Raw genomic sequence first — 20315 nt, forward strand, 5'->3', positions numbered from 1 at the left:
GGTGGGTATTGAGGAGGGCACGTTCTGCATGGAGCACTGGGTGTTATGCACAAACAATGAATCGTGGAACACTTCATCTAGAACTAATGATGTAATGTATGGGGATTAACATAAGAATAAAAAAAAAAAGAAAATCTATTCAAAAAACATTCTAGGAAATCAGCATTTGAGGGCAATAGCATTCTCTGTAATGGAATTTAAACTACATTTTCATAATGAATATAATAGAGAAGAAAGAGCACACCATTGGGAATCAAGTGGTCCCCATTTTCTTGTGTGACTCTTAGGCCTCTGGGTCTCAGCTCTTACCTGTAAAATTCCTGACATGGTTTTTAAGTTCTCTGTCAACTTCAAAATCATTTTCTGTTATTTTCTTTTATTTTGCACAGATTTCTATTCATTAAAATGTTGTATTTTCATTTGTTGGATATGCCTTATTTAATCCAGTCATAGGAGCTAGTTTCTAAGATATACTCATTCATTCATTCTTTCATTGATTTATTTAACAAATATTTCTGTGTATCAGAGTTCTAGGTGTTGAAATTATAGACTGAGAGTCTATAATACAGATTTTACATTTTTTTAATATGAAAAAATTTTAAGAAATGTCATTTGAACTGTATGAATTATAGTGAACTATATGAATAAGAATTTTCCTCTTATGGGATGCCTGGGTCGCTCAGTCAGTTAAGCATCTGCCTTTGGCTCAGGTCATGATCCCAGGGCCCTGGGATCGAGTCCTGCATCAGGCTCCCTGCTCTGCCGGGAGTCTGCCTCTCTCTCTCTCTCTCTCATGAATAAATAAATAAAATCTTAAAAAAAAAATTTCCTCTTAGAAAAAGAATTAATGTGAATTTATATTAAAACCCCCACATAGTGAGGGGTTAAAAGAAAATGTGACAAGACTGTTTTTTCTAGTACTTGAATATGTATGTCATATGGCTCTCTCTCTCTTTTTTAACAAGAGGATCCTTGAAAATGAATAAAGAATAAACTATCTACAAAGGTTTTTGCTTTTGTTTTGTATTGTTTACTTGGTGAAAAGCCTTGATGAAAATCATTGAGGAAGCCAGCTTTTTTGCACTTAACCTATAAGATTTTCTGAAGGAAGTTAAATTATGGCAGGAAGAGTCTGAACAATGCTACATGCATCTTCCAGTAGCATAAACAGATGGTAGCAGGCACAAAGGCATGGAGTTTAAACAGGCAAAAGAAGAAACCAAATGGGAAGTGAACCTTATAAATTAATTAAAATATTACTACTTAGCAGCAAGGAGGAATTGACAGAAAAAGTGGACTTCAACATACAGTACTTACTTGTAGTGTTATTGTATAATATTTAACTTACCTATTTAATAAACGGTAATAACTTATTTATTTATATTCAGTGTAATGAGTTTTCACTATTATCTCAACGTCTCATCATTAACTCTTGCCAGATACTGTTTTAGAGCAAGAATGCCTGACTCTGGAGAGACCCAGGCGTTAACAACATTGTTGCCCCAGTGGGCAGGCACCTTTCTAACTGGTTTCCCTATTGTTCAGTCTCTCTTGTGGAGAAGAGGGAAAGGAAGTCTATCATCATAGAGTGTACCATTAAGCAGGTCAATTCACTTAAACTGACGCTATTTGGAAGTGGTGGATTTCTTAAATGTGTTTACTTAACATACCTGTTTTCATGTCAAATTATTTTCCAATATAAAAAGTATTTGTACTTTTCCCCCCCACAAGAATATTATGCACTTTCTATACACAAAGAAGGTAGGTTAAAAAGAGTACTGGTGACTTAAATCATCTTGCTTTTTTTTTTTTTCTAAGATACCAGAATATGCATAGCATAATAGTGCTTTATGCAAAATCTGTAGTTAAGATAATAAACACATGAAAATATAGAATCTGTTGTGAGGTAATGTAATTGAGAATAATACTGTATTGATTTGGAGGATAGCACATTTTGCACTGGGTAATAGATGACCATTATTTTTTGTCTGCTGGCATTTTTTTTTTCTTGAAATGCCCCTCCCTGCTCTGAGGGCTCTTGATCAAATCTCCCCACCCCCCACCCTCCTCCACCAAGAGGGATACACTGATCCAAGCTGGGTCCATCATAGGCATCCTCAGAATTTTTATTTATTTATTTATTTTTTTACTGGAACCAGAGGGCAGGAGGGCTGTATATCTGTGGAACTGTTAGTTTTGCGCTAAAGAAAACCTAATGGTAGAGCCAGGGAGCAGATCTTTACCACCTCAGTAGGTAGCACTGGCCATGAATGAAGACAGAGGAGGGAAAAGTTAAGATGGGGCTAGAGGTCAAGACACTATTTGAGCCCCTAGAACTAGCTTCAGCTCTGCCACTGTAGATCCCTAGATTTTTAGTAAATGAATTGAAAATGTTTTCTTTTCACTTAAGCTAGTGTTAATTGGGTTTCTCTCACTTGTGACCAACAACAAATCCTGACCAATATCCATATAGTTTTTTGTAAATATTTAATTTCTAAAAAATTAAAAAGTAGGAATACTAATTCTTATAAATGTATAGCTTGATATATATCAAAATATTTTAAAAATCCATCAGATAATAAAGCTATTGTATTAATTCATCTATACAGTCTTGACAAATATTACATTTTAGAATACTATGCTAGGTAGATCCTTAGTTATAACCATATCACATAACAGAGCATAGTTGTTTAAAGTGTGGGTTCCGGAATCCAGTCCTTTGATTTTGAGTTGCAGCTCAGCCAATTATAAACTCTGGGCTTCACTTCTCTCTATCTCAGTTTCCTTATCTATAAAATTAAGTTTGCCCCAGTCAGAATGGCTAAAATTAACAAGTCAGGAAATGACAGATGTTGGCAGGGATGTGGAGAAAGGGGAACCCTCCTACACTGTTGGTGGGAATGCAAGCTGATATAGCCACTCTGGAAAACAGTATGGAGGTTCCTCAAAAAGTTGAAAATAGAGCTACCATACGACCCAGCAATTGCACTACTGGGTATTTACCCCAAAGATACAAATGTAGTGATCCGAAGGGGTACGTGCACCCTGATGTTTATAGCAGCAATGTCCACAATAGCCAAACTATGGAAAGAGCCAAGATGTCCATTGACAGATGAATGGATAAAGAAGACATGGTATATATACACAACAGAATATTATGCAGCCATCAAAGGGAATGAAATCTTGCCATTTGCAATGACGTGGATGGAACTGGAGGGTATTATGCTGAGCGAAATAAGTCAATCAGAGAAAGACATGTACCATATGATCTCAATGATATGAGGAATTCTTAATCTCAGGAAACAAACTGAGGGTTTGCTGGGTGGTTTGGGTCATAGACATTGGGGAGGGTATGTGCTATGGTGAATGCTGTGAATTGTGTAAGACTGTTGAATCACAGACCTGTACCTCTGAAACAAATAATACATTATATGTTAAAAAAAGAAGAAGATAGCAGGAAGGGAAAAATGAAGGGGGGGATATCAGAGGGGGAGATGAACCATAGAGACTATGGACGCTGAGAAACAAACTGAGGGTTCTAGAGAGGAGGGGAGTGGGGGGATGGGTTAGCCTGGTGATGGGTATTAAAGAGGGCACGTATTGAATGGAGCACTGGGTGTTATATGCAAACAATGAATCATGGAACACTACATCAAAAACTAATGATGTAATGTATGGTGATTAACATAGCATAATAAAATAAATAAATAAATAAATAGACTGACCAACAACAAAAAAATTAAGTTTGCAAGGGAACCATCCTCACAAGGTCATTGTGAAGGCTCAGTGTAATAATGCATGTCAAGTGTGCCTGGAACATAGTAAGTGGTCTATAAATGTTAGGTACTATAATTAATGTCATTATTTTTGGGGGTCCATGGACAAAATTTATATCATAATGAAAGCTATTAGTGGTAGCTGTAGGAATGTCAGTGATGAAAAAGAGAAGGACTGGACTGCAGTCTGGGAAAGTACGGCCATGTGGTAATATTCATGATAAAAGCCAACTGATCTGTTTAGGTGGTAAGTTGGCATGAGCTCTAAACAGTGCATTTATAGACCTCTGTGCCCTCAGCTAGAATGTTTCTGTATGGGCGAAAGGAAAGTGAAGGGAAAGCAAAATTTCCATATTATTTATTTCTGGCTGATAATTGATATTGTTGAGGAATTTTAAGAGACTGGAGATACGTAATACAGTGTTATCTGCATAGCATGTTCAAGCCTATGTAGTGAAATGTAGCCCATGTGTCTGAGGACAATTTTACTACTGTATGTGTGTATGTGAGAAACATCTTCTGGCCTCACTTATATATGAAAGAGAACTAGGATCAGATCAACAAGCATTGGGATCTATTCAATGTACCCCATGGGATTAACATGCTGTTTTGGGTCATCAAAGTGAGGAAGCCATAAATAGAGAAGAGATTAGCATTGGCATGGCATGGAAAGAAGACAGGTAGACAGCGTTTCTTTGGAAATTTTTATAGGCACTATACAGCAATTCACTAGGCTACAACCTACCAATATATGGAGCTTGTGGCAGGCATGTGATTCACCAGGGGATTATTTATACACTCAGAAGGGAGTTTATTGCTAACACCTATTCTATGATTTCCTAAGGGACCTGGATCTACAAATCAGTAGAGACCTTAGTGAACTGTAATCCATATTTGTTCATATAATTACCTTCAGTCTAGAGAGGAGTATAGGGGAAATTATATATCCTGGTTCATTGCTGTCACTATTCCTTTTTCAAAATCTAATATACAAAAATTTCATAGTTCTAAAATTGTGTATCTTTATATTTGCAACATTAAATGTGCATAAAGAAAGGTATTCTAAATTAAATGTGGTTTGGGAATTACAAACACATTTTAAAAGGGTATAATTTTCAACCTTTAATCTATAAAGAACTTCTGCACTAAAGACCAGTTTTGGACAAGATCCAGTCTCGATAATATGTTACTCGAGTGTAGACACCAGGCTTGTTTGGGAGAGCACATTCATCTCCCCAGCTTACAATTCCAGCAAGGAACCAAGTGCCTTTATAATCTGCACCAACCAGAGGTCCGCCGGAGTCACCCTAAAGAGAAAAAGGAAACATACAATTACTATACTTTGAAGATGAATACTGCTTATTTTTCTCTTCTGTAATAAAGACAGGGAGATGCAGAAAAAGGGGAAAAAACCCTAGATATCTCAATATTGAATGGAGTGATACAAGTATTTGTTCTTTTGTGGCTGGCTTATTTCACTTAACACAGTGTCCTTCAAGTTTCGTTCATGTTGAAGCATGTGTCAGCATTTCCTTCTTTACTTAAGGATGAATGATAGTCAATTTTATGTATGTATAACATTTTATTTATCCACTTATCCATCAATGTACACTTGGGTTGCTTCATCTTTTGGCTATTGTGAATAATGCTCCTATGGATTAAATGTACAAATATCTATTTGTGTCCCTGCTTTCAATTCTTTTGTGTATATGCCCAGAAATGGAATTGCTGGATCATATTGTAATCTATTTTTAATTTTTTGAAGAACCTCCATGCTGTTTTCCATAGAAGCTGTACTAACAGTACACAAATCTTATTTTATAATTTTTAAAAATTTAATCTCTTAGTTTCAAATTCATAAAGTGGAGAACAATAGATAGCATCTCTCCATTTCTTGTCCTTGTCTCTTTTGACTTCCTAGCTTACCTGTATCAGCCCACATCTGTATTTACACTCATTGTCAGATAAATGGAGGTATTTAGTTCTTTCCAAGGCTAATCCCTCCACCTGTTCTCTGGATCAAGGGCACTGTTCTATCAATAATCTTCTCTTGTTTGCTTTTCCTAATATGTCTTCATTTCCTGCACTGTCTTTCCCTGCCAGGCATATACATTTTTTTTTTCAGTTTTGCCCATCTGAAAAAATGACAGCCTTTCTGGATCTTAAGACCTCCTCTATTGCCCTAATTATCTTCCTTTCATAGCTAAATGGGTTGAAGTAGTAGTTTATATTGAAATTTCTGTTTTCTTATCTTATTTTCAACTTTCTCCTAAATGGTTTTTCTTTCCACCAATGAAGCTTCTAAACTTTACCAATAAACAATTGTTGAAGTTGACACCCTTTCCAGCATCTATCTCACTCTTTGGCATGTGTCACTATTGACTATTCCCTTTTTCTCTGATCCCTGGAATCCCATGACACCAATTTCTTATTGTTTTTTGTTTTTCTGATCTTTATTATCTCTTACTGTTAGCCCCTTAAAAAACTATACCAGAGTTCTATTACTTAGGTGCTTCTTATTTTATATAGTTTATCTGAGCAATTGTATTGATGACTCATGAATTTACCACCCAGATGACAATAACTTTCAGATATGTATGTACAGCCAGAACTCTTTCCTGAGCCCAAGGTTTTTATTTCTAATGGCACACTGGACATAAATGCCTGGCAATTAGATCATCATTAGTAATCTTGGCTTGAATACTTTCACTGGTCTGGTGGGGCGAAAGTCTGCAAGCACTGGGTTAGAGAGTGATTAAGTTGAGAATATGGAACAATGATAGTAATCTATTCTGTAGAGATTTGACCAAGAAGGGAAAAAGAAAGACAGAGTAGGATATATTAAGGGAGAGACCTAATAATATTTGCAGAATATGTGGAAGACCCCATTGGGGTGGGGCAGTTTGGAAAATATGGAAGACAGTTCAAATTAATGTAAAGTGCAAATACTTGTGTGGAGAGAGAGGGGATGAAGAATACAGACAAAAGGTTAGATTTGAAGAGTAGAAGAAATTTGTCCTGAGCCTGGAAGGTGAGGATAAGTACAAATATAAATTTATCATGTAGAAAAGAAATTAAAGTTGATCTCATGATTTCGTTCATTCTTTTTTCTAGTTAGTATGAGGAAATGTCATATGTTAAGGAATATAAAGGCATATAGGGACACATTTCAATAATGCAATGAAAGGCTGACATAGACTATAAAGGATGCATTAAAGAATTCTGTAGTGTGTTAAGGACCCAGCTGTGATTATATGACACCAGTTTACAAGGCTGCAAGATTTCTTCTAGTTGTGCTCAGGAGCTTACGTATAGGAGCCAATAAAATAGTCTTGTTGCTCTGTGGTTGGAGACTATTAGCATGGGTGTGGGGAAGTAGAAGATGGTGAAGTCACTGAGGGTGCTGTCAATGGAGTGGTTGAAATAATAAAACCTCTAGGCTGCATAAGGTTAGAAGAGAGTCATGGTGCTGAGGGGTGATGGACTGAGAGAAAATCGAGAGAAACTGGGATTTACAGTTGTCATAACTTTGAAGAATAGGGTTAGTGGGACAGTTGGAAAGATTGGAATCTGTAACTATTGATGATAATTATGTATTTCAAGTACTTATTTGTATGTTTTCTCGTTCCTAGAGTGCAGGAATAATGCTTTATTCACTTTTAACTCCTCTGCACCTAGCACAGGGTCTGGCCCCTCATAATCCATAAAAACTAATGAATAAAATATAGGGTCTTTCTGGATTTACCACTGATTCTGCCTGCCTAGATAACTGCAGTAGTACTTTTGTTAACTCTGAGACTATTGCTTATAAATAGCATCAGAGGTGTTTGAAGCATATTAAGCATAAGGAAAGGCAGCTTAGTGTACCATTCAGAGTATAGGCTGTGTAGCCCAATGTCCTCTGTTTAAGTCCGAGTTCCACCACTTAATACCTGTGTGAGTTTAAACAATTTACTTGATCTCCTTATCTCAGTATCTTCAGCTGAGAAATAGGGCTTATAATAGTACAAACGTACACCACAGAATTATCATAACTAGAATAAATTAATATTTGTAAAGAGCTTAAAACAGTGTCTGTTACATGGAGCATTGTTAAATAAACAAAATATTTAGGGTATTGGAACCACCCTCAATTAAGAAAGCTCCATGATCATTAGGTTGGGTGTTGGATTCAGTTGGGTGCTTCTCACTGAAAGAGGGCCAATCTAACTAAAGTTGCCAATATTCCATTCTCTCTTTATTGCTTATTCCAAATTTAGTCTCTTCTCTACTCTTACTGACAGTTTCTTATATAGGTAGGAGTGGTTTAGCACTTTAGTATTTTAACTTAATAAGTATCTTATTAAATACTAAAAATGTTTTCTTTTGAGAAAATTGAACAAGTAAATTGGAATTAAAAACCACAAGAAAAAAAATCTTGAAAATGGAGTGCCTGGGTAGCTCAATTGTTAAGCGTCTCCCTTCGGCTCATGTCATGATCCCAGGATCCTGGGATCTGAGGGGCTCGTCGGGCTCGCTGCTCAGTGGGAAGCCTGCCTCTCCCTCTCCCACTCCCGCCCCCACTTGTGTTCCCTCACTCGCTGTCTCTCTCTCTGTCAAATAAATAAATGAAATCTTAAAAAAAAAAAAAAAAGGAAGAAAATGGAATAGGCAGATTTACCTGGCAGGCATCCACACTTCCCTCCAGGAACCCGGCACACAACATTCCAGGTGTGATCACACCACCATATACCTCTTCACTGTTGCAGGTTTTATTATCTATAATCTTCACTAGTCCTTTTTGGAGTATATTAGGACTTGTTCCTAAAGGAAGAAAATTATATAACTTTTGCTAAGTTAATATTAATATCTCTGACTAGGTTTATTAGTACCTAATACTATGCACAATTTCCAAATCAATGTAAAACATACATTTTAATTAGACTTTTGTCTCCTTTCTTAGTTTCTTAGTAACCGTAGAAAACAAAATGAAAAATTCATATTCCAGAAACATACATTTTATAATCATTTTAAGATTTTCTGCTGTTACAGTAATTCTGAATCTTAGAATTAATTTTAGATTTATTTTTTTCTACTTTCAGATGCATTTATGAACGGAAATAGCTACTAAATCTTTACATTATTAAGGTCATGGGGATGCATTGCCTTGTCACATAGAGTTACTCATTTCTCCTCATCAAAAATGTCCAATACTCTGCAGTCTTGTTTGTTTAGTCTAGTACTTACCTGCATAAAACAAATATTTATTATATTTCATGGCTATTGTCTTTTCTTGCTAAAAATGTAAGTTTATGAGGGCAGGAATATTTACCTATTTTATTCATTAATATATCCAAACCACTCAGAGCTGTATTTGGAATAAAGGTGGTAATCAAGATAAATATTTATAGAATGAATGAATAAATAAAATGGAGGAAAATGAATTACTTCTTCAAATAATGCATTTCTACAAAAACTGCCATTGTTAAGGGAAATTATGGTAAAAGCTCTATGAAATTGTAGTTTCTGTATGAATGTGGTTGAGGATAATTTTCAATCCATTGCACATTATCCTCTTTAAAATGATCTAGAGAAAGTATTTCTCAGGTTTAGTTATGATTTGGAGTATTTTTTTTTTTTTGCGAGAGAGAGAATGAGAGAGAGCACGAGAGGGAGGAGGGTCAGAGGGAGAAGCAGACTCCCTGCTGAGCAGGGAGCCTGATGTGGGACTCGATCCCGGGACTCCAGGATCATGACCTGAGCTGAAGGCAGTCGCTTAACCAACTGAGCCACCCAGGTGCCCTGGAGTATTTTTTTTTAACTCCTAAAACTCAAATTCAAACCATGTAGTGGAGGAAGTTTAGGAACTCACCATCAGACTTTAATGTTCCCCATCCAGTAACCACCACATCTGAATTGGGTGGGAATGTGTAAGTAGCTTCTGGAAGACATGCTCTTCGGATGCTGCTTGTATATAATACTGGTGAGGACAGATGCACAACAGCAATGTCATTATCATGTGCGGGGTAATGGTAGTTTTCATGAATTATAATATCCTTGATACTTCGCTGTACTTGTGGGTCACTTAAAAGAATCCCAAAACTAACATTCCATTCTTTGGGATCCCTGGCCCTAAAGAAAATAGATTTATTTATTAAAAATCCTGTATTTCAGACTTGTAGGAATTAATATCTTATATGTTTTAAAACAATTAGATAAGTATTGAATACCTGTAGTGCATTTAACATACAAAAGTAAAGCTATATGTAAGAGAAAAAATAAAAACAATAACATGAATAAACTTTGAATAATTCAATAAGCTATATTTTATTTTTTATCTTTTCTTCATAAGATATATTTTAAAAGATAAGCCATGGGAACTCATTTTATCTGCCCAGAAAGTCTCAAGAGTATTTAGAAAGATAAATATAATAAGACAAGATAGTAAGATTAAATAAAAAGTGGGCAAGATTATGGGACAGAGTAAACTTATGGAAATTAAGGAAATAGCCTAAATCTTCTTTTATAATCATTAAAAACTATAAATAGGAAGATATTTCTGACTTTTGCTCTTACTTGTTAATCAAGGGTTTGTATACTAAGCGGTGAAAAATAGTGCTGTTAGAACATTTCAAAGTCGCAAGTTTAAGAGGGATTTTTATTTAAAAATAAAATCAGTAAGTGCTACATAAAGCCAATAGAAATTAGTAAAATGAAACCTCAAACAAAAGGGTAAAAACAAAGCAAACACTTGGTGCAATAATATATCCTTTAAAGAAATAATAATTTCACATCGGACTATAATATATATGGGAGGATGCAGGATGAATTCAAATATTTATGACTAAATAAATAAAATCAGATGAAATAATGATGAGAAAGAAATAGAAGACCAGTGCTCAGTTTGGGATTTATAGTTTCTTTATAAAATTGAATTCAGTCTAGCTTAGCGAGTCTCAACTGAGGGCTATTTTGTCCTCCAGGAGACATTTGGTGTTAACTAGAGACATTTTTGGTTGTCAGTCCTGGGGGGCATGCTACTGGCATTTGGTGGGTAGGGGCCAGGGATGCTGCTAAATACCCTATAATGCACGGGACAGCCACTCCCATAATTAAGAATCATTTGGACCAAATATAATAGTGCCACTGTTGACAGATCCTGTTCTAGCCTGAATATATCTTTTTTTAAAAAAACTGATTCATTGAGTAATTTTGAGAGTATACTTCACAATATCAAACATTTGGAGGCATAGTTGTATGGCCATATTCTTGAAAGGTATGTATCAGACTTTTGGTGCATGAGTGGCTTCGAGGCTTTTTGTGGTCCAGAGCTTACTTTATGAAGCAGTGAGCAGCAGTGACAAGCCAGCTGTTACTAATCAGAGTGGCTCCACATCGGTGGACACTGTTCTGTTGCAGGCTAGCTTGCCAAGGCCATTCCCCTTCCTGGGCATCCATGCCCCCTACTATCTTGTTGCCAGAAGGAGTTATTGTTCGTTGTCCACAACCTGCTCAAAATAGAGTTCATTAGCATACAATGATATTGATATTGCTTATGCACGCATTGCTATAGTAAACAAACTCTCATAATAAGATTAACTGAGAAAAAGCCCATAGTCTTGGAGAAGTTAGGACAAACTGTGGACATGAGATTTCCTGAGAATTCATTCAAAATAGAGATTGACATCTTCCTCCCCCATCCTCATCAGTCACATCTACTCTCCGTGTACCTGCATGGCATTGCTCTGATCTGTTATAAGAAGCAAGTGAAATGAAATGTTTGAATTTGGAAGATAATAATCAGTAACGAGTTACTAAGTTATTATAGAAATGTGTGCCTTTTAATTTTGTGAGCAGTTGTGATTGCTCTGAAACATTCATAAGAAAGAGTGAATGGCTGTGAATGTCAAGGGGATATTGACAAGAGACAGAGTAGACAGAAATGTGTTCACATTCAAGTTACAATCCACAATATCTGGCTAAAAAGAATGACACATGAAGAGAGCCAGCCCTTTCCCAAAGTGATATGCTTCTCTGCATCAGAACTGTGCTCTCATGTCAACTTAGATCCAAAGAACCTGCTAGACTCTTTTAAGTCTTTAAAGCAAATCTGCAGTAATAGTACAGCTTCACTATAATTCTGTCTCTCTCTGATTCTCTTGACTATGTCATCTTACTCTAACTAAAGCACTGAACTTGTTCCTTGACAATTTATGGTATCTTTTACTAGAGACTGTCAGCCTCATTAATTAAATTTTTTAGAGGGCAGGAACTATATCTTTTTAAAAAATATATTTTTAGAAACTATCATGGAGAACCTATCACTTATAAGGAGCTCAATAAATGTTTATAGAAATGAAGTCTATGTCATATGACCCACAAGACATTTTGAAATAAAAATATTTGACTTCTGGGTTGGGTATGTTCCTAACATTTAGAGAATGAGAAAAACTTGCCATAATCAATGCAGTGGACAACGATGAAAGCAGTGGTTCTCAATCAGGGACAATTTTACACTCCACCCCTAACCCCAGGAGAAATTTGGCAATATCTGGAAATATTTTTGGTTGCCATAATTTGTGGGAGGGGCGTGCACTACTGGTAGGTAGAGGCCAGGGATGCTGCTAAAAATGCTATAATGCATAGGACTGTTCCTGAAACAAAGAATTGTCTGGCCTAAAATGTTAATAGTGTTAAGGTTAGGAAACTCTGAGTTAGAGAAAGGTATTTGTATCAAGAATGAGAACTTTAAATTAATTGGAAAGGTAGATGGTCAATTGCTTCACAGGGATGTGACAAGGTAACGTCTGGAGATATCGTTCCTGAAGGTGGAAAGGCAGCAGAAGCACAGGGGAGGGACATGTGGACTTTTAAAATGGTCTTTACTAGCCCTCTGAAGTCCTTAAATTTGTATGTTGCTTCTGATTCTAGATTGTTCTCTCTGATGCAATCTAAACCTCGGATTGTTAAGGCATCCTTTTCATAAAAACCACTTACTGAAGCAGAGCCTAGGTGGTTGTTATTTTTGAATGAGAAAGTCTCACTTTTGACTCACTGAATGTAACTCCCTTTTCTTTTTCTCTTTCTTTCCACTCCCTTATTATGGAATCTGCAGGGGATAAAACAAATAACTCAGAACCCAAAGGTATAATTGTTCCTCCCTATCCTCCCTTCTGTTTGGCAACTCCTAAAGGAAGTTGGCTTTTACTCAACTTCCTTCAGGGAAATAGAAATACAAAGATGCTTCTCTGTGGGCTAGGAGAGCCTCCCTGGGGTGACTCTACTTTCCTGTTTGTGCTTTTGTTCAGAACTGTAATCTAATTTATATTCATGCATCAATTTCCATTCTGAGTTCTCATTTGCTCATCGTTGCTGTGTCTGTTAAGCTTCTAGCTGCCACCCTGCAATATTACCTTGTTATTACCTCTGCTGAAATCTTACATGGCACCTTGTAGCTTTTGTTATATCAGAAGAGGTCATATGGCAAATTTCAAGAACTTAAGGAATATAATGAAGACTTGATGGCTAATACTTCCAGAAACGTCAAAGAATCTACCAAGCTCTTACAGCTTCCATACTCTTCTAACTTCCATTCCATCATTTATTACTATAATATACTTTGTCATATACCAAACTCTATTCTTTCTTCAATTCTGTTTGATTTTTCTTGCCTACCTTTCCCCTCTTGCTATTTATTTAAAGTACAATTAAAACCTCAGATAGGCCAAGTCAAGTTCAGAATACTGGTCTGGATGGTTGCTTAGTGTTCTAGCTAGGGGATGTAGAAATTGGCTGATCTCTTTCTTACTGCTCTTTTTATTCCTGTTTTGATTACGTCTCTTCTGCCAACCTGACACATATTTAATTGTGGATTTTGATTGTATCAGTACTAAAATTTTTAATTGGAATGACTGACTTTAAGGTGTCCTATTAAGTAGCTTGAGGACTGTTCAGTCAAAATATATCAGAGAGAAAAATAATCTAATACAGCTTTGTGGTTAAGTTTTGCCCAGGTTACTCAACTCTATGACTGAAAGGTAGTAAGAGTCATCAGGGTTGGTGTCACCGGGCCCTGGAGGGCAATTTCCAACTGCCCTAATTAGTCTCAGTGCCCAGGTAAGAGCAGTGGTCCTCTGATAGCCTGCGACAGGTTCCAGTAACCCTGGGGATCATATTTCCCAGGGCGGCTGGTGGGAGAGTGGAAGCAGAATGCCTTCGCCAGCAAGCAAGCTGCTTGCATGCAAGTCTCAGCACATGAAACTTGGCTTGCATGATCAGAATTCCACAGTGAGTTCCCAGGCCTACAGTTTTTATAGGTAGAATAAAATATACAACTGACATCTACTGAGTGCTTATTATGAGCTGTGTACTTTTGTAAGTACCTTAGTTGTGCTATCATTTTTGTCATTGCAACAGCTTGGAACTGAAGGTTTGAGAAACTAACTAACCATCCAGTTAGTACATGTTGGACCTGGGTCTCAAAACTGATGTGTAGCTGGTTTTAGATCCTAAGTTCATAATTACCACTGCTTGTCCCTAGATTCCCTCTGCCATTATGGCATGTAATAATGTGTTTCTCATTTAAAATCAATTTATAGCAGTCAATCAATGATATCAGTCAATTTAAGACCAACCACAGTCATCTTTTCCCAAGTTTCTAAAAGCAGGCTTCCCATTACATCTTTATGGACACCGTATTGATTGTCAAGTGGAGGTCTTTTTTGCCATTCAGGGAATTAAATTTCACTAGAAAATAACTCTTTGTTAATGAACTTACAAACATGGAGAAGATTTTCTGCTGTCGGCATTGAAATATCTAAAAGTCAAAGAAAAAGGAAAAGGAAATATTTACATTTATGGACATATTCTTTAACATTAATACTAATAATTTTGTTTTGAGGAACACATTATTCTGTAAATATAATCCAATTATTCAATCTTGACTCTATAACTTCTATGATCATGGATTATCATAGAGAGAAATAAAATCTTAGTATTCATTCTTCTGTTTCTAAAAAGACTCTCAAGTTCCCCATTATAAGTTGAAAAAGAGGTCCGGGTCCTGGAAAGTACTAAAATGTATGAAAAATAGTCATCTTTCACTGTATCTTTAATCCAAATCACCAGATGACTGAATGTATTTGACATTTATGCACCACTTTAAATACTCTTAGCCCATATCTTATTCCAGCCACAATGTGGTGACGAATTCCACACAGATTTGGATCCCCTTTACTCAGGAGTAATTTGACACATGCCCTTCTCAAGTTAGCACTTTAGGTTTCTCACTTTCTGCCAGAAGGAATCCACTGGACATTCCCAGATGGGCAATAGGAAATGTGGGAGTTAACTCTGTTGGAGCTGGTGTAAGATGGGAGTCAATGGACAAATGCTTCCCCCTTGAGTCATAGGGGAGCACAGTTCTGATATATAACTCAGAAGATCCCATGGGATAGAGCTAGAGTTGCCCCTGATGGTGAACACTCTCCCTCCTCATTTCATTCTTTTTACTCTTTACTCTTTCTCAGATCAACTACCATATGCAAGTCCCTGTCTCAGGCTCCACTTTTTGAGAAACCAGGCTAAGATATTGAAATAACCATATACCATAACAAATGACGCTAATAAGTAGGAGAGACTATGTAAATTATTATATTTAGTGCATTTTTTGGTGTTGAGTGCATTTTGCTATATTTTGATCCTTTTAAAATTAATATCCTTTGTGTAGTTTCAATTATTCAGAATACTCAATTAAGCATGCCATTTCATTTCCCATTTGCTTTGGATTAAAAAAATTACTTTAGTAATAAGGCAGACTTTAATATTGTCTGCTCATTCCTAGACATCTAGGGAGTATTTTGGGATGAGATTTACAATAGACAATTTTGCTGTCGGCCCCAAATCCCTGCAGAACCTGCAACCCATGATGAAAGTGTATGAGGAGAGGGTGAACAAGTGAATCACAATTATGTCCCAAATTTCAGATGTAGAGAAATGTAAATATACTAACCATTTCTACTTAAGAGTTTCTCTTCAAAAATGAGTCACCATTTGCTTGATAGGTTAAATACTATAAATGCCAATGTGAGTTCATTTTTATTATCCTCTTGCATTTCTATAAATCCAGGGAGTATCCATTTATATATGACAATTACAGTTACACACTCTTACATTAGGTTGCACAACAAACCAGGAAGACAAAAGTATCCTTTACCAGAAAGTCAGCTTGTTTGAACAAAAAGGCAGGAGCAATTTAACCGTCAGAGAGACTGAGTAGATATGAGCCACACCCACTTTAACAGAAAGGTGGCCCATTTCCACCTAATCCTTTATAGCTGCCTTCCAGAAGCTAATTTTTATTGGACAGGATACCTTTAGAGTTTGATTTTGAGCTTTGTGTGGTTAGTAAAATGTATCAAACTATATTAAGAGTTTGGGATATAATTTAACTCCTGTAAATCCACTGAAAAAAATGTCAAATCCTACACCTTACAAGAACTAATTATTTAGAAAACCCTACTATGTTCACGGAACTTTCTTCTTTCTTTGAGGTTTCTTTGTTGATATATGACTCGCTAAAGGGAAGAAAGGCTTTTGACTTATAATTTGCTTTTAATAGTTGTATCATCCCGGAGCTTAATAGAGTAACTATCACTTGGGTAGGAAGAAGGACAGGTACAATACATGGGGAAGTGATTTAAGCTGTCACTCCTTTGGATTGAGTCACTGCTGTGTGGCTATTTGTGTTTCCTTCAAGTTCCTTGGCTCACACTCAAAGTCTAGAACTCCTATGAATTTATGTTTGAGTCAGGAGTCAACTCTGTAACCTAAGATAGTCTGTCTACAATGTAGCAATGGCACTCTCCCTGCCAAGAATGAGATTCCATCAAAGGATGATAAGACAGAGCAGTTTTAAAAACAGCTCAGGAACTGTGCATTGATCTTCTCCTATGGGCCAGAACTCAAAGACAATTGACGTAGACCCTGTCCTCAGTGAACTTGTAGTGTAGTGGAAGAGATGTACAACTTAGTAGATAATGTAATCTTATATGATTAGTGCTATGGTAGATTTGTGCTTAGAAAATTGGATGCACCAAGAAAAGTGACTGAGCATAGAGGGGCAGCAGGGGAAATAGGAATAGCTGATGACAAACATTCTTTTGGAAAGAAGCCAATGAAATTTACTTGGGGCAAAATAGGCATGATTCACTCATTGTTGAACATTAGATTAGAAAAGATGCTTAGATGCTTTCTAAATGGACTTTTAGTGTCTAAATGGATTTAATATTTGGTGTCTTTCTGGGGTTAGAAAGTAAGAAATGCAAATTTGGATGTACTGGTAAAAGTTTGATATCCAGTGACTATTTTCTTCCTTAAAAAATATCTGAAACACATCACATGCCCTCCTTAATGCCCATCACCTAGTTACCCCATCCCCCCCCACCTCCCTTTCCCCAACCCTTAGTTTGTTTCTCAGAGTCAAGAGTCTCTCATGGTTTTTCTCCCTCTCTGATTTCTTCCCATTCAGTTTTCCCTCCCTTTCCCCATGATGTGATGAGCACTGGGTGTTATACGCAACTAATGAATCACGAACATTATATCAAAAACTAATGATGTACTATATGTTGGCTAATTGAATTTAAACAAAAAATAAAATGAAATATACAATTAAAATTAAAAAAATAAATGAGAGAAATGGAAAAAATATCTGAAACATAATAATCATGAAAACTAAGCTGTAGGATTCTGAAGCATAAGGAAGACTTTTACAGTAGCAGTAGATACATTTATAATATAAATTTTACATAGATCATGGGCTTTAACTTTACTTAGGTGAATTTATTACTTTACATGAGTCCAAATAGTAAATAAATTGATTAATCCTACTTTTCAAATAGTTTCTCTAGTCTTCTAGCATTAAACAGATAGAGGAAATTACTGATTTTCTTTTAGAGTATTTTATGTGATGTTTAAAATTTTTCATGTTAGGTTTGTGAAAATTTTAAAACTATAAACAAATGTACATGGACTTACTGAGTAAGGTAACTACTATAAAATTGTTTTATAACACAGGAATTATCATCTTCCACCTTGGAAATTCATTCATAATATTTTCACCGCCCCCCTTCTTCCCAAGGAGCGTTAATATGAATGGTCTGAATTAAAAGGCAAAGGAATGGAGTATGCACTTGGATTATGGTTGAACAAAAGCTGATTCTTCGCACACTGCAAGTTTTGATTAATCACCTGGATACGTATTTACCCTCAGTAAATGCTTTTCTTTATGCTTCTAATTAGACTGAAAATTATTTCTGTGTTTAGACATTACATATTTGTCCTTCCTCAGAGTGATGTAGATTAGTTCTTTACAGCACATATCTTCAATATGTTTGCTATTTTGACTCTGAAGATGAAATTAAAAAAATTTATTAGAAGTTAATTAATTATAATAAATACATCTTTTAATGAAATGTTTTAATAAAATTAATAAATTTTAAAATTGATTAAATCTTTAAAATTAATTAAACCTAATAACCAATTGTGTATGCAGGTAGTAGTTTTTAAGATAGAACAGTGATCCAATTTTTTTATCTTTATGCAGATTTCAAGAAATATGAACAATCCAAATTTATTTGGATATTATTCTATGCCTAGCCATCATTGATTTTAAGCCTTAGAAGCCATACAGAAGACTATTATAATGAAGAGAGGACAAAACATGTCCTGAGAAGTTAGTTTATTTATTTATTTTTAAGATTTTTATTTACTTATTTGACAGAGAGAGAGAGAGAGAGCAGAAGCAGGGGGAGTGGCAGGCAGAGGGAGAGGGAGAAGCAGGCTCCCTGCTGAGCAGGGAACCCGATGCGAACCCAGGACCCTGGGATCATGACCTGAGCTGAAGGCAGACAGTTAACTGACTGAGCCACCCAGGTGCCCCATATACCCCAAGGGTATATTTAGAGTTATGTTAAAACAGTAAGCGGTGGACAATGTAAGTGATAACATCTGTCTTAAGCTTTTGAAATGACATACTTGTGTTTCTACGGGGCCCTTTTGAGGACACATATTGGACAGAAAGTTAATATTTAGGATTAGCACTTCCATCTGAAAAGTTTCTAGCTTGGTTCTCCCTGGTACCTAGACCAGGGAAGGAGACCTTCACCTTGTGAAGGTCTGCATTTTGATGGCATAGCTCTGTTATAACACCCAGTTGAGAATACTTTATGGATGAATTTCTTTCAGTTCATGTCCATTGCTTTCTTTAAGAACTATCTTAAGAGGTAGCTTCTCCAAGAAGCTTTCCTTCTTAACTCTATCTTCTCAGATAATTTCTGAGCTTCATGTTCTCTTGCTGGTTTGCACATAGTAGTTTTTGATGCAAAATAACCACCACCTTGTAATATTTTGTTCATTCTGAATGAATTAAAATTTTTTCTCTGGAATTTATTTAAGTTGTTTGTTTTAAATGTATTTTTCTACACTAAAAAAAATTCTTCTGGGAACTATACATATTTGAAAACAAAAACAAAAATAAAAATATTCAGGCATAGGTTAATAGACCCAATGACAACCATAAGATAATTTATAGACTTATTTTATGCAATACTTATGAGTAAATCCATGAAAATTACATGGTTTTGGAAGTTGCACAAGTAACCTGTCATTGAACACAAACCACAACTATTCTTACTCCGAACATGTAGGACTCTTGTGTGTTTCTTCAGACATCCTACACAAGAGACAAAAATGTAGAAAGTACAAAGAATGGAAAAACTGGTTAGGAAAAAATTTCCGAAATCTATAAATTTCTTCCTGACAGAGTAAAGACATTTCTTTCTTTTTTTAAAAAAAGATCTATTCATATTTTGAATGCCTTTTCTTGTCCCTTATTGATTTTTTCCACATTATGAGCTTTAATAAAATCTCTTAGACACACAACTCATCAGTAACAGAAATCACTTTAAGGGAAAAAAACATTAAAACTGGCATCTAGTTGATCTCTTGCTTAGATGATCTGTCCATTTCAGTGAGGGGGGTGTTAAAGTCCCCTACTATTATTGTATTATTGCTGATGTGTTTCTTTGATTTTGTTATTAATTGACTTATATAAGTGGCTGCTCCCATGTTAGGGGCATAGATATTTACAATTGTTAGATCTTCTTGTTGGATAGACCCTTTAAGTAGGATATAGTGTCCTTCCTCATCTCTTATTATAGTCTTCGGTTTAAAATCTAATTTGTCTGATATAAGGATTGCCACCCCAGCTTTCTTTTGATGTCCATTAGCATGGTAAATTGTTTTCCACCCCCTCATTTTAAATCTGGAGGTGCCTTTGGGTCTAAAATGAGTCTCTTGCAGGCAGCATATCGATGGGTCTTGTTTTTTTATCCAATCTGATAGCCTGTGTCTTTTGATTGGGGCATTTAGCCCATTTACATTCAGGGTAACTATTGAAAGATATGAATTTAGTGCCATTGTATTGCCTGTAAGGTGACTGTTACTGTATATTGTCTGTGTTCCTTTCTGGTCTGTGTTACTTTTAGGCTCTCTCTTTGCTTA

At 35.9% G+C, this 20315-nt stretch overlaps 1 protein-coding gene and 1 long non-coding RNA gene across 2 annotated transcripts in view; both read right to left on the reverse strand.

Moving 5' to 3' along the window:
• Positions 1 to 20315, reverse strand: part of LOC145720187 (uncharacterized) — a 155367-nt gene that overhangs the window by 80116 nt on the left and 54936 nt on the right. The gene's annotated exons all lie outside the window — the stretch shown is intronic.
• The window catches only part of LOC102731124 (transmembrane protease serine 11C-like), a 34227-nt gene continuing 18797 nt past the window's right edge, over positions 4886 to 20315 (reverse strand). The window contains exons 4-8 of the mRNA XM_081812874.1: positions 14533 to 14571; positions 11092 to 11263; positions 9628 to 9887; positions 8437 to 8579; positions 4886 to 5083 (exon numbers count right to left, since the gene is read on the reverse strand). Coding sequence (XP_081669000.1) covers positions 4922 to 5083; positions 8437 to 8579; positions 9628 to 9887; positions 11092 to 11263; positions 14533 to 14571 — 776 coding nt within the window. The 3' untranslated portion in view covers positions 4886 to 4921. The remainder of the gene's footprint in view (positions 5084 to 8436; positions 8580 to 9627; positions 9888 to 11091; positions 11264 to 14532; positions 14572 to 20315) is intronic.

This window comes from Leptonychotes weddellii, chromosome 2 (genome assembly GCF_054177405.1).
Source record: "Leptonychotes weddellii isolate Sample4059 chromosome 2, ASM5417740v2, whole genome shotgun sequence".
NCBI classification, from domain to species: domain Eukaryota; kingdom Metazoa; phylum Chordata; class Mammalia; order Carnivora; family Phocidae; genus Leptonychotes; species Leptonychotes weddellii.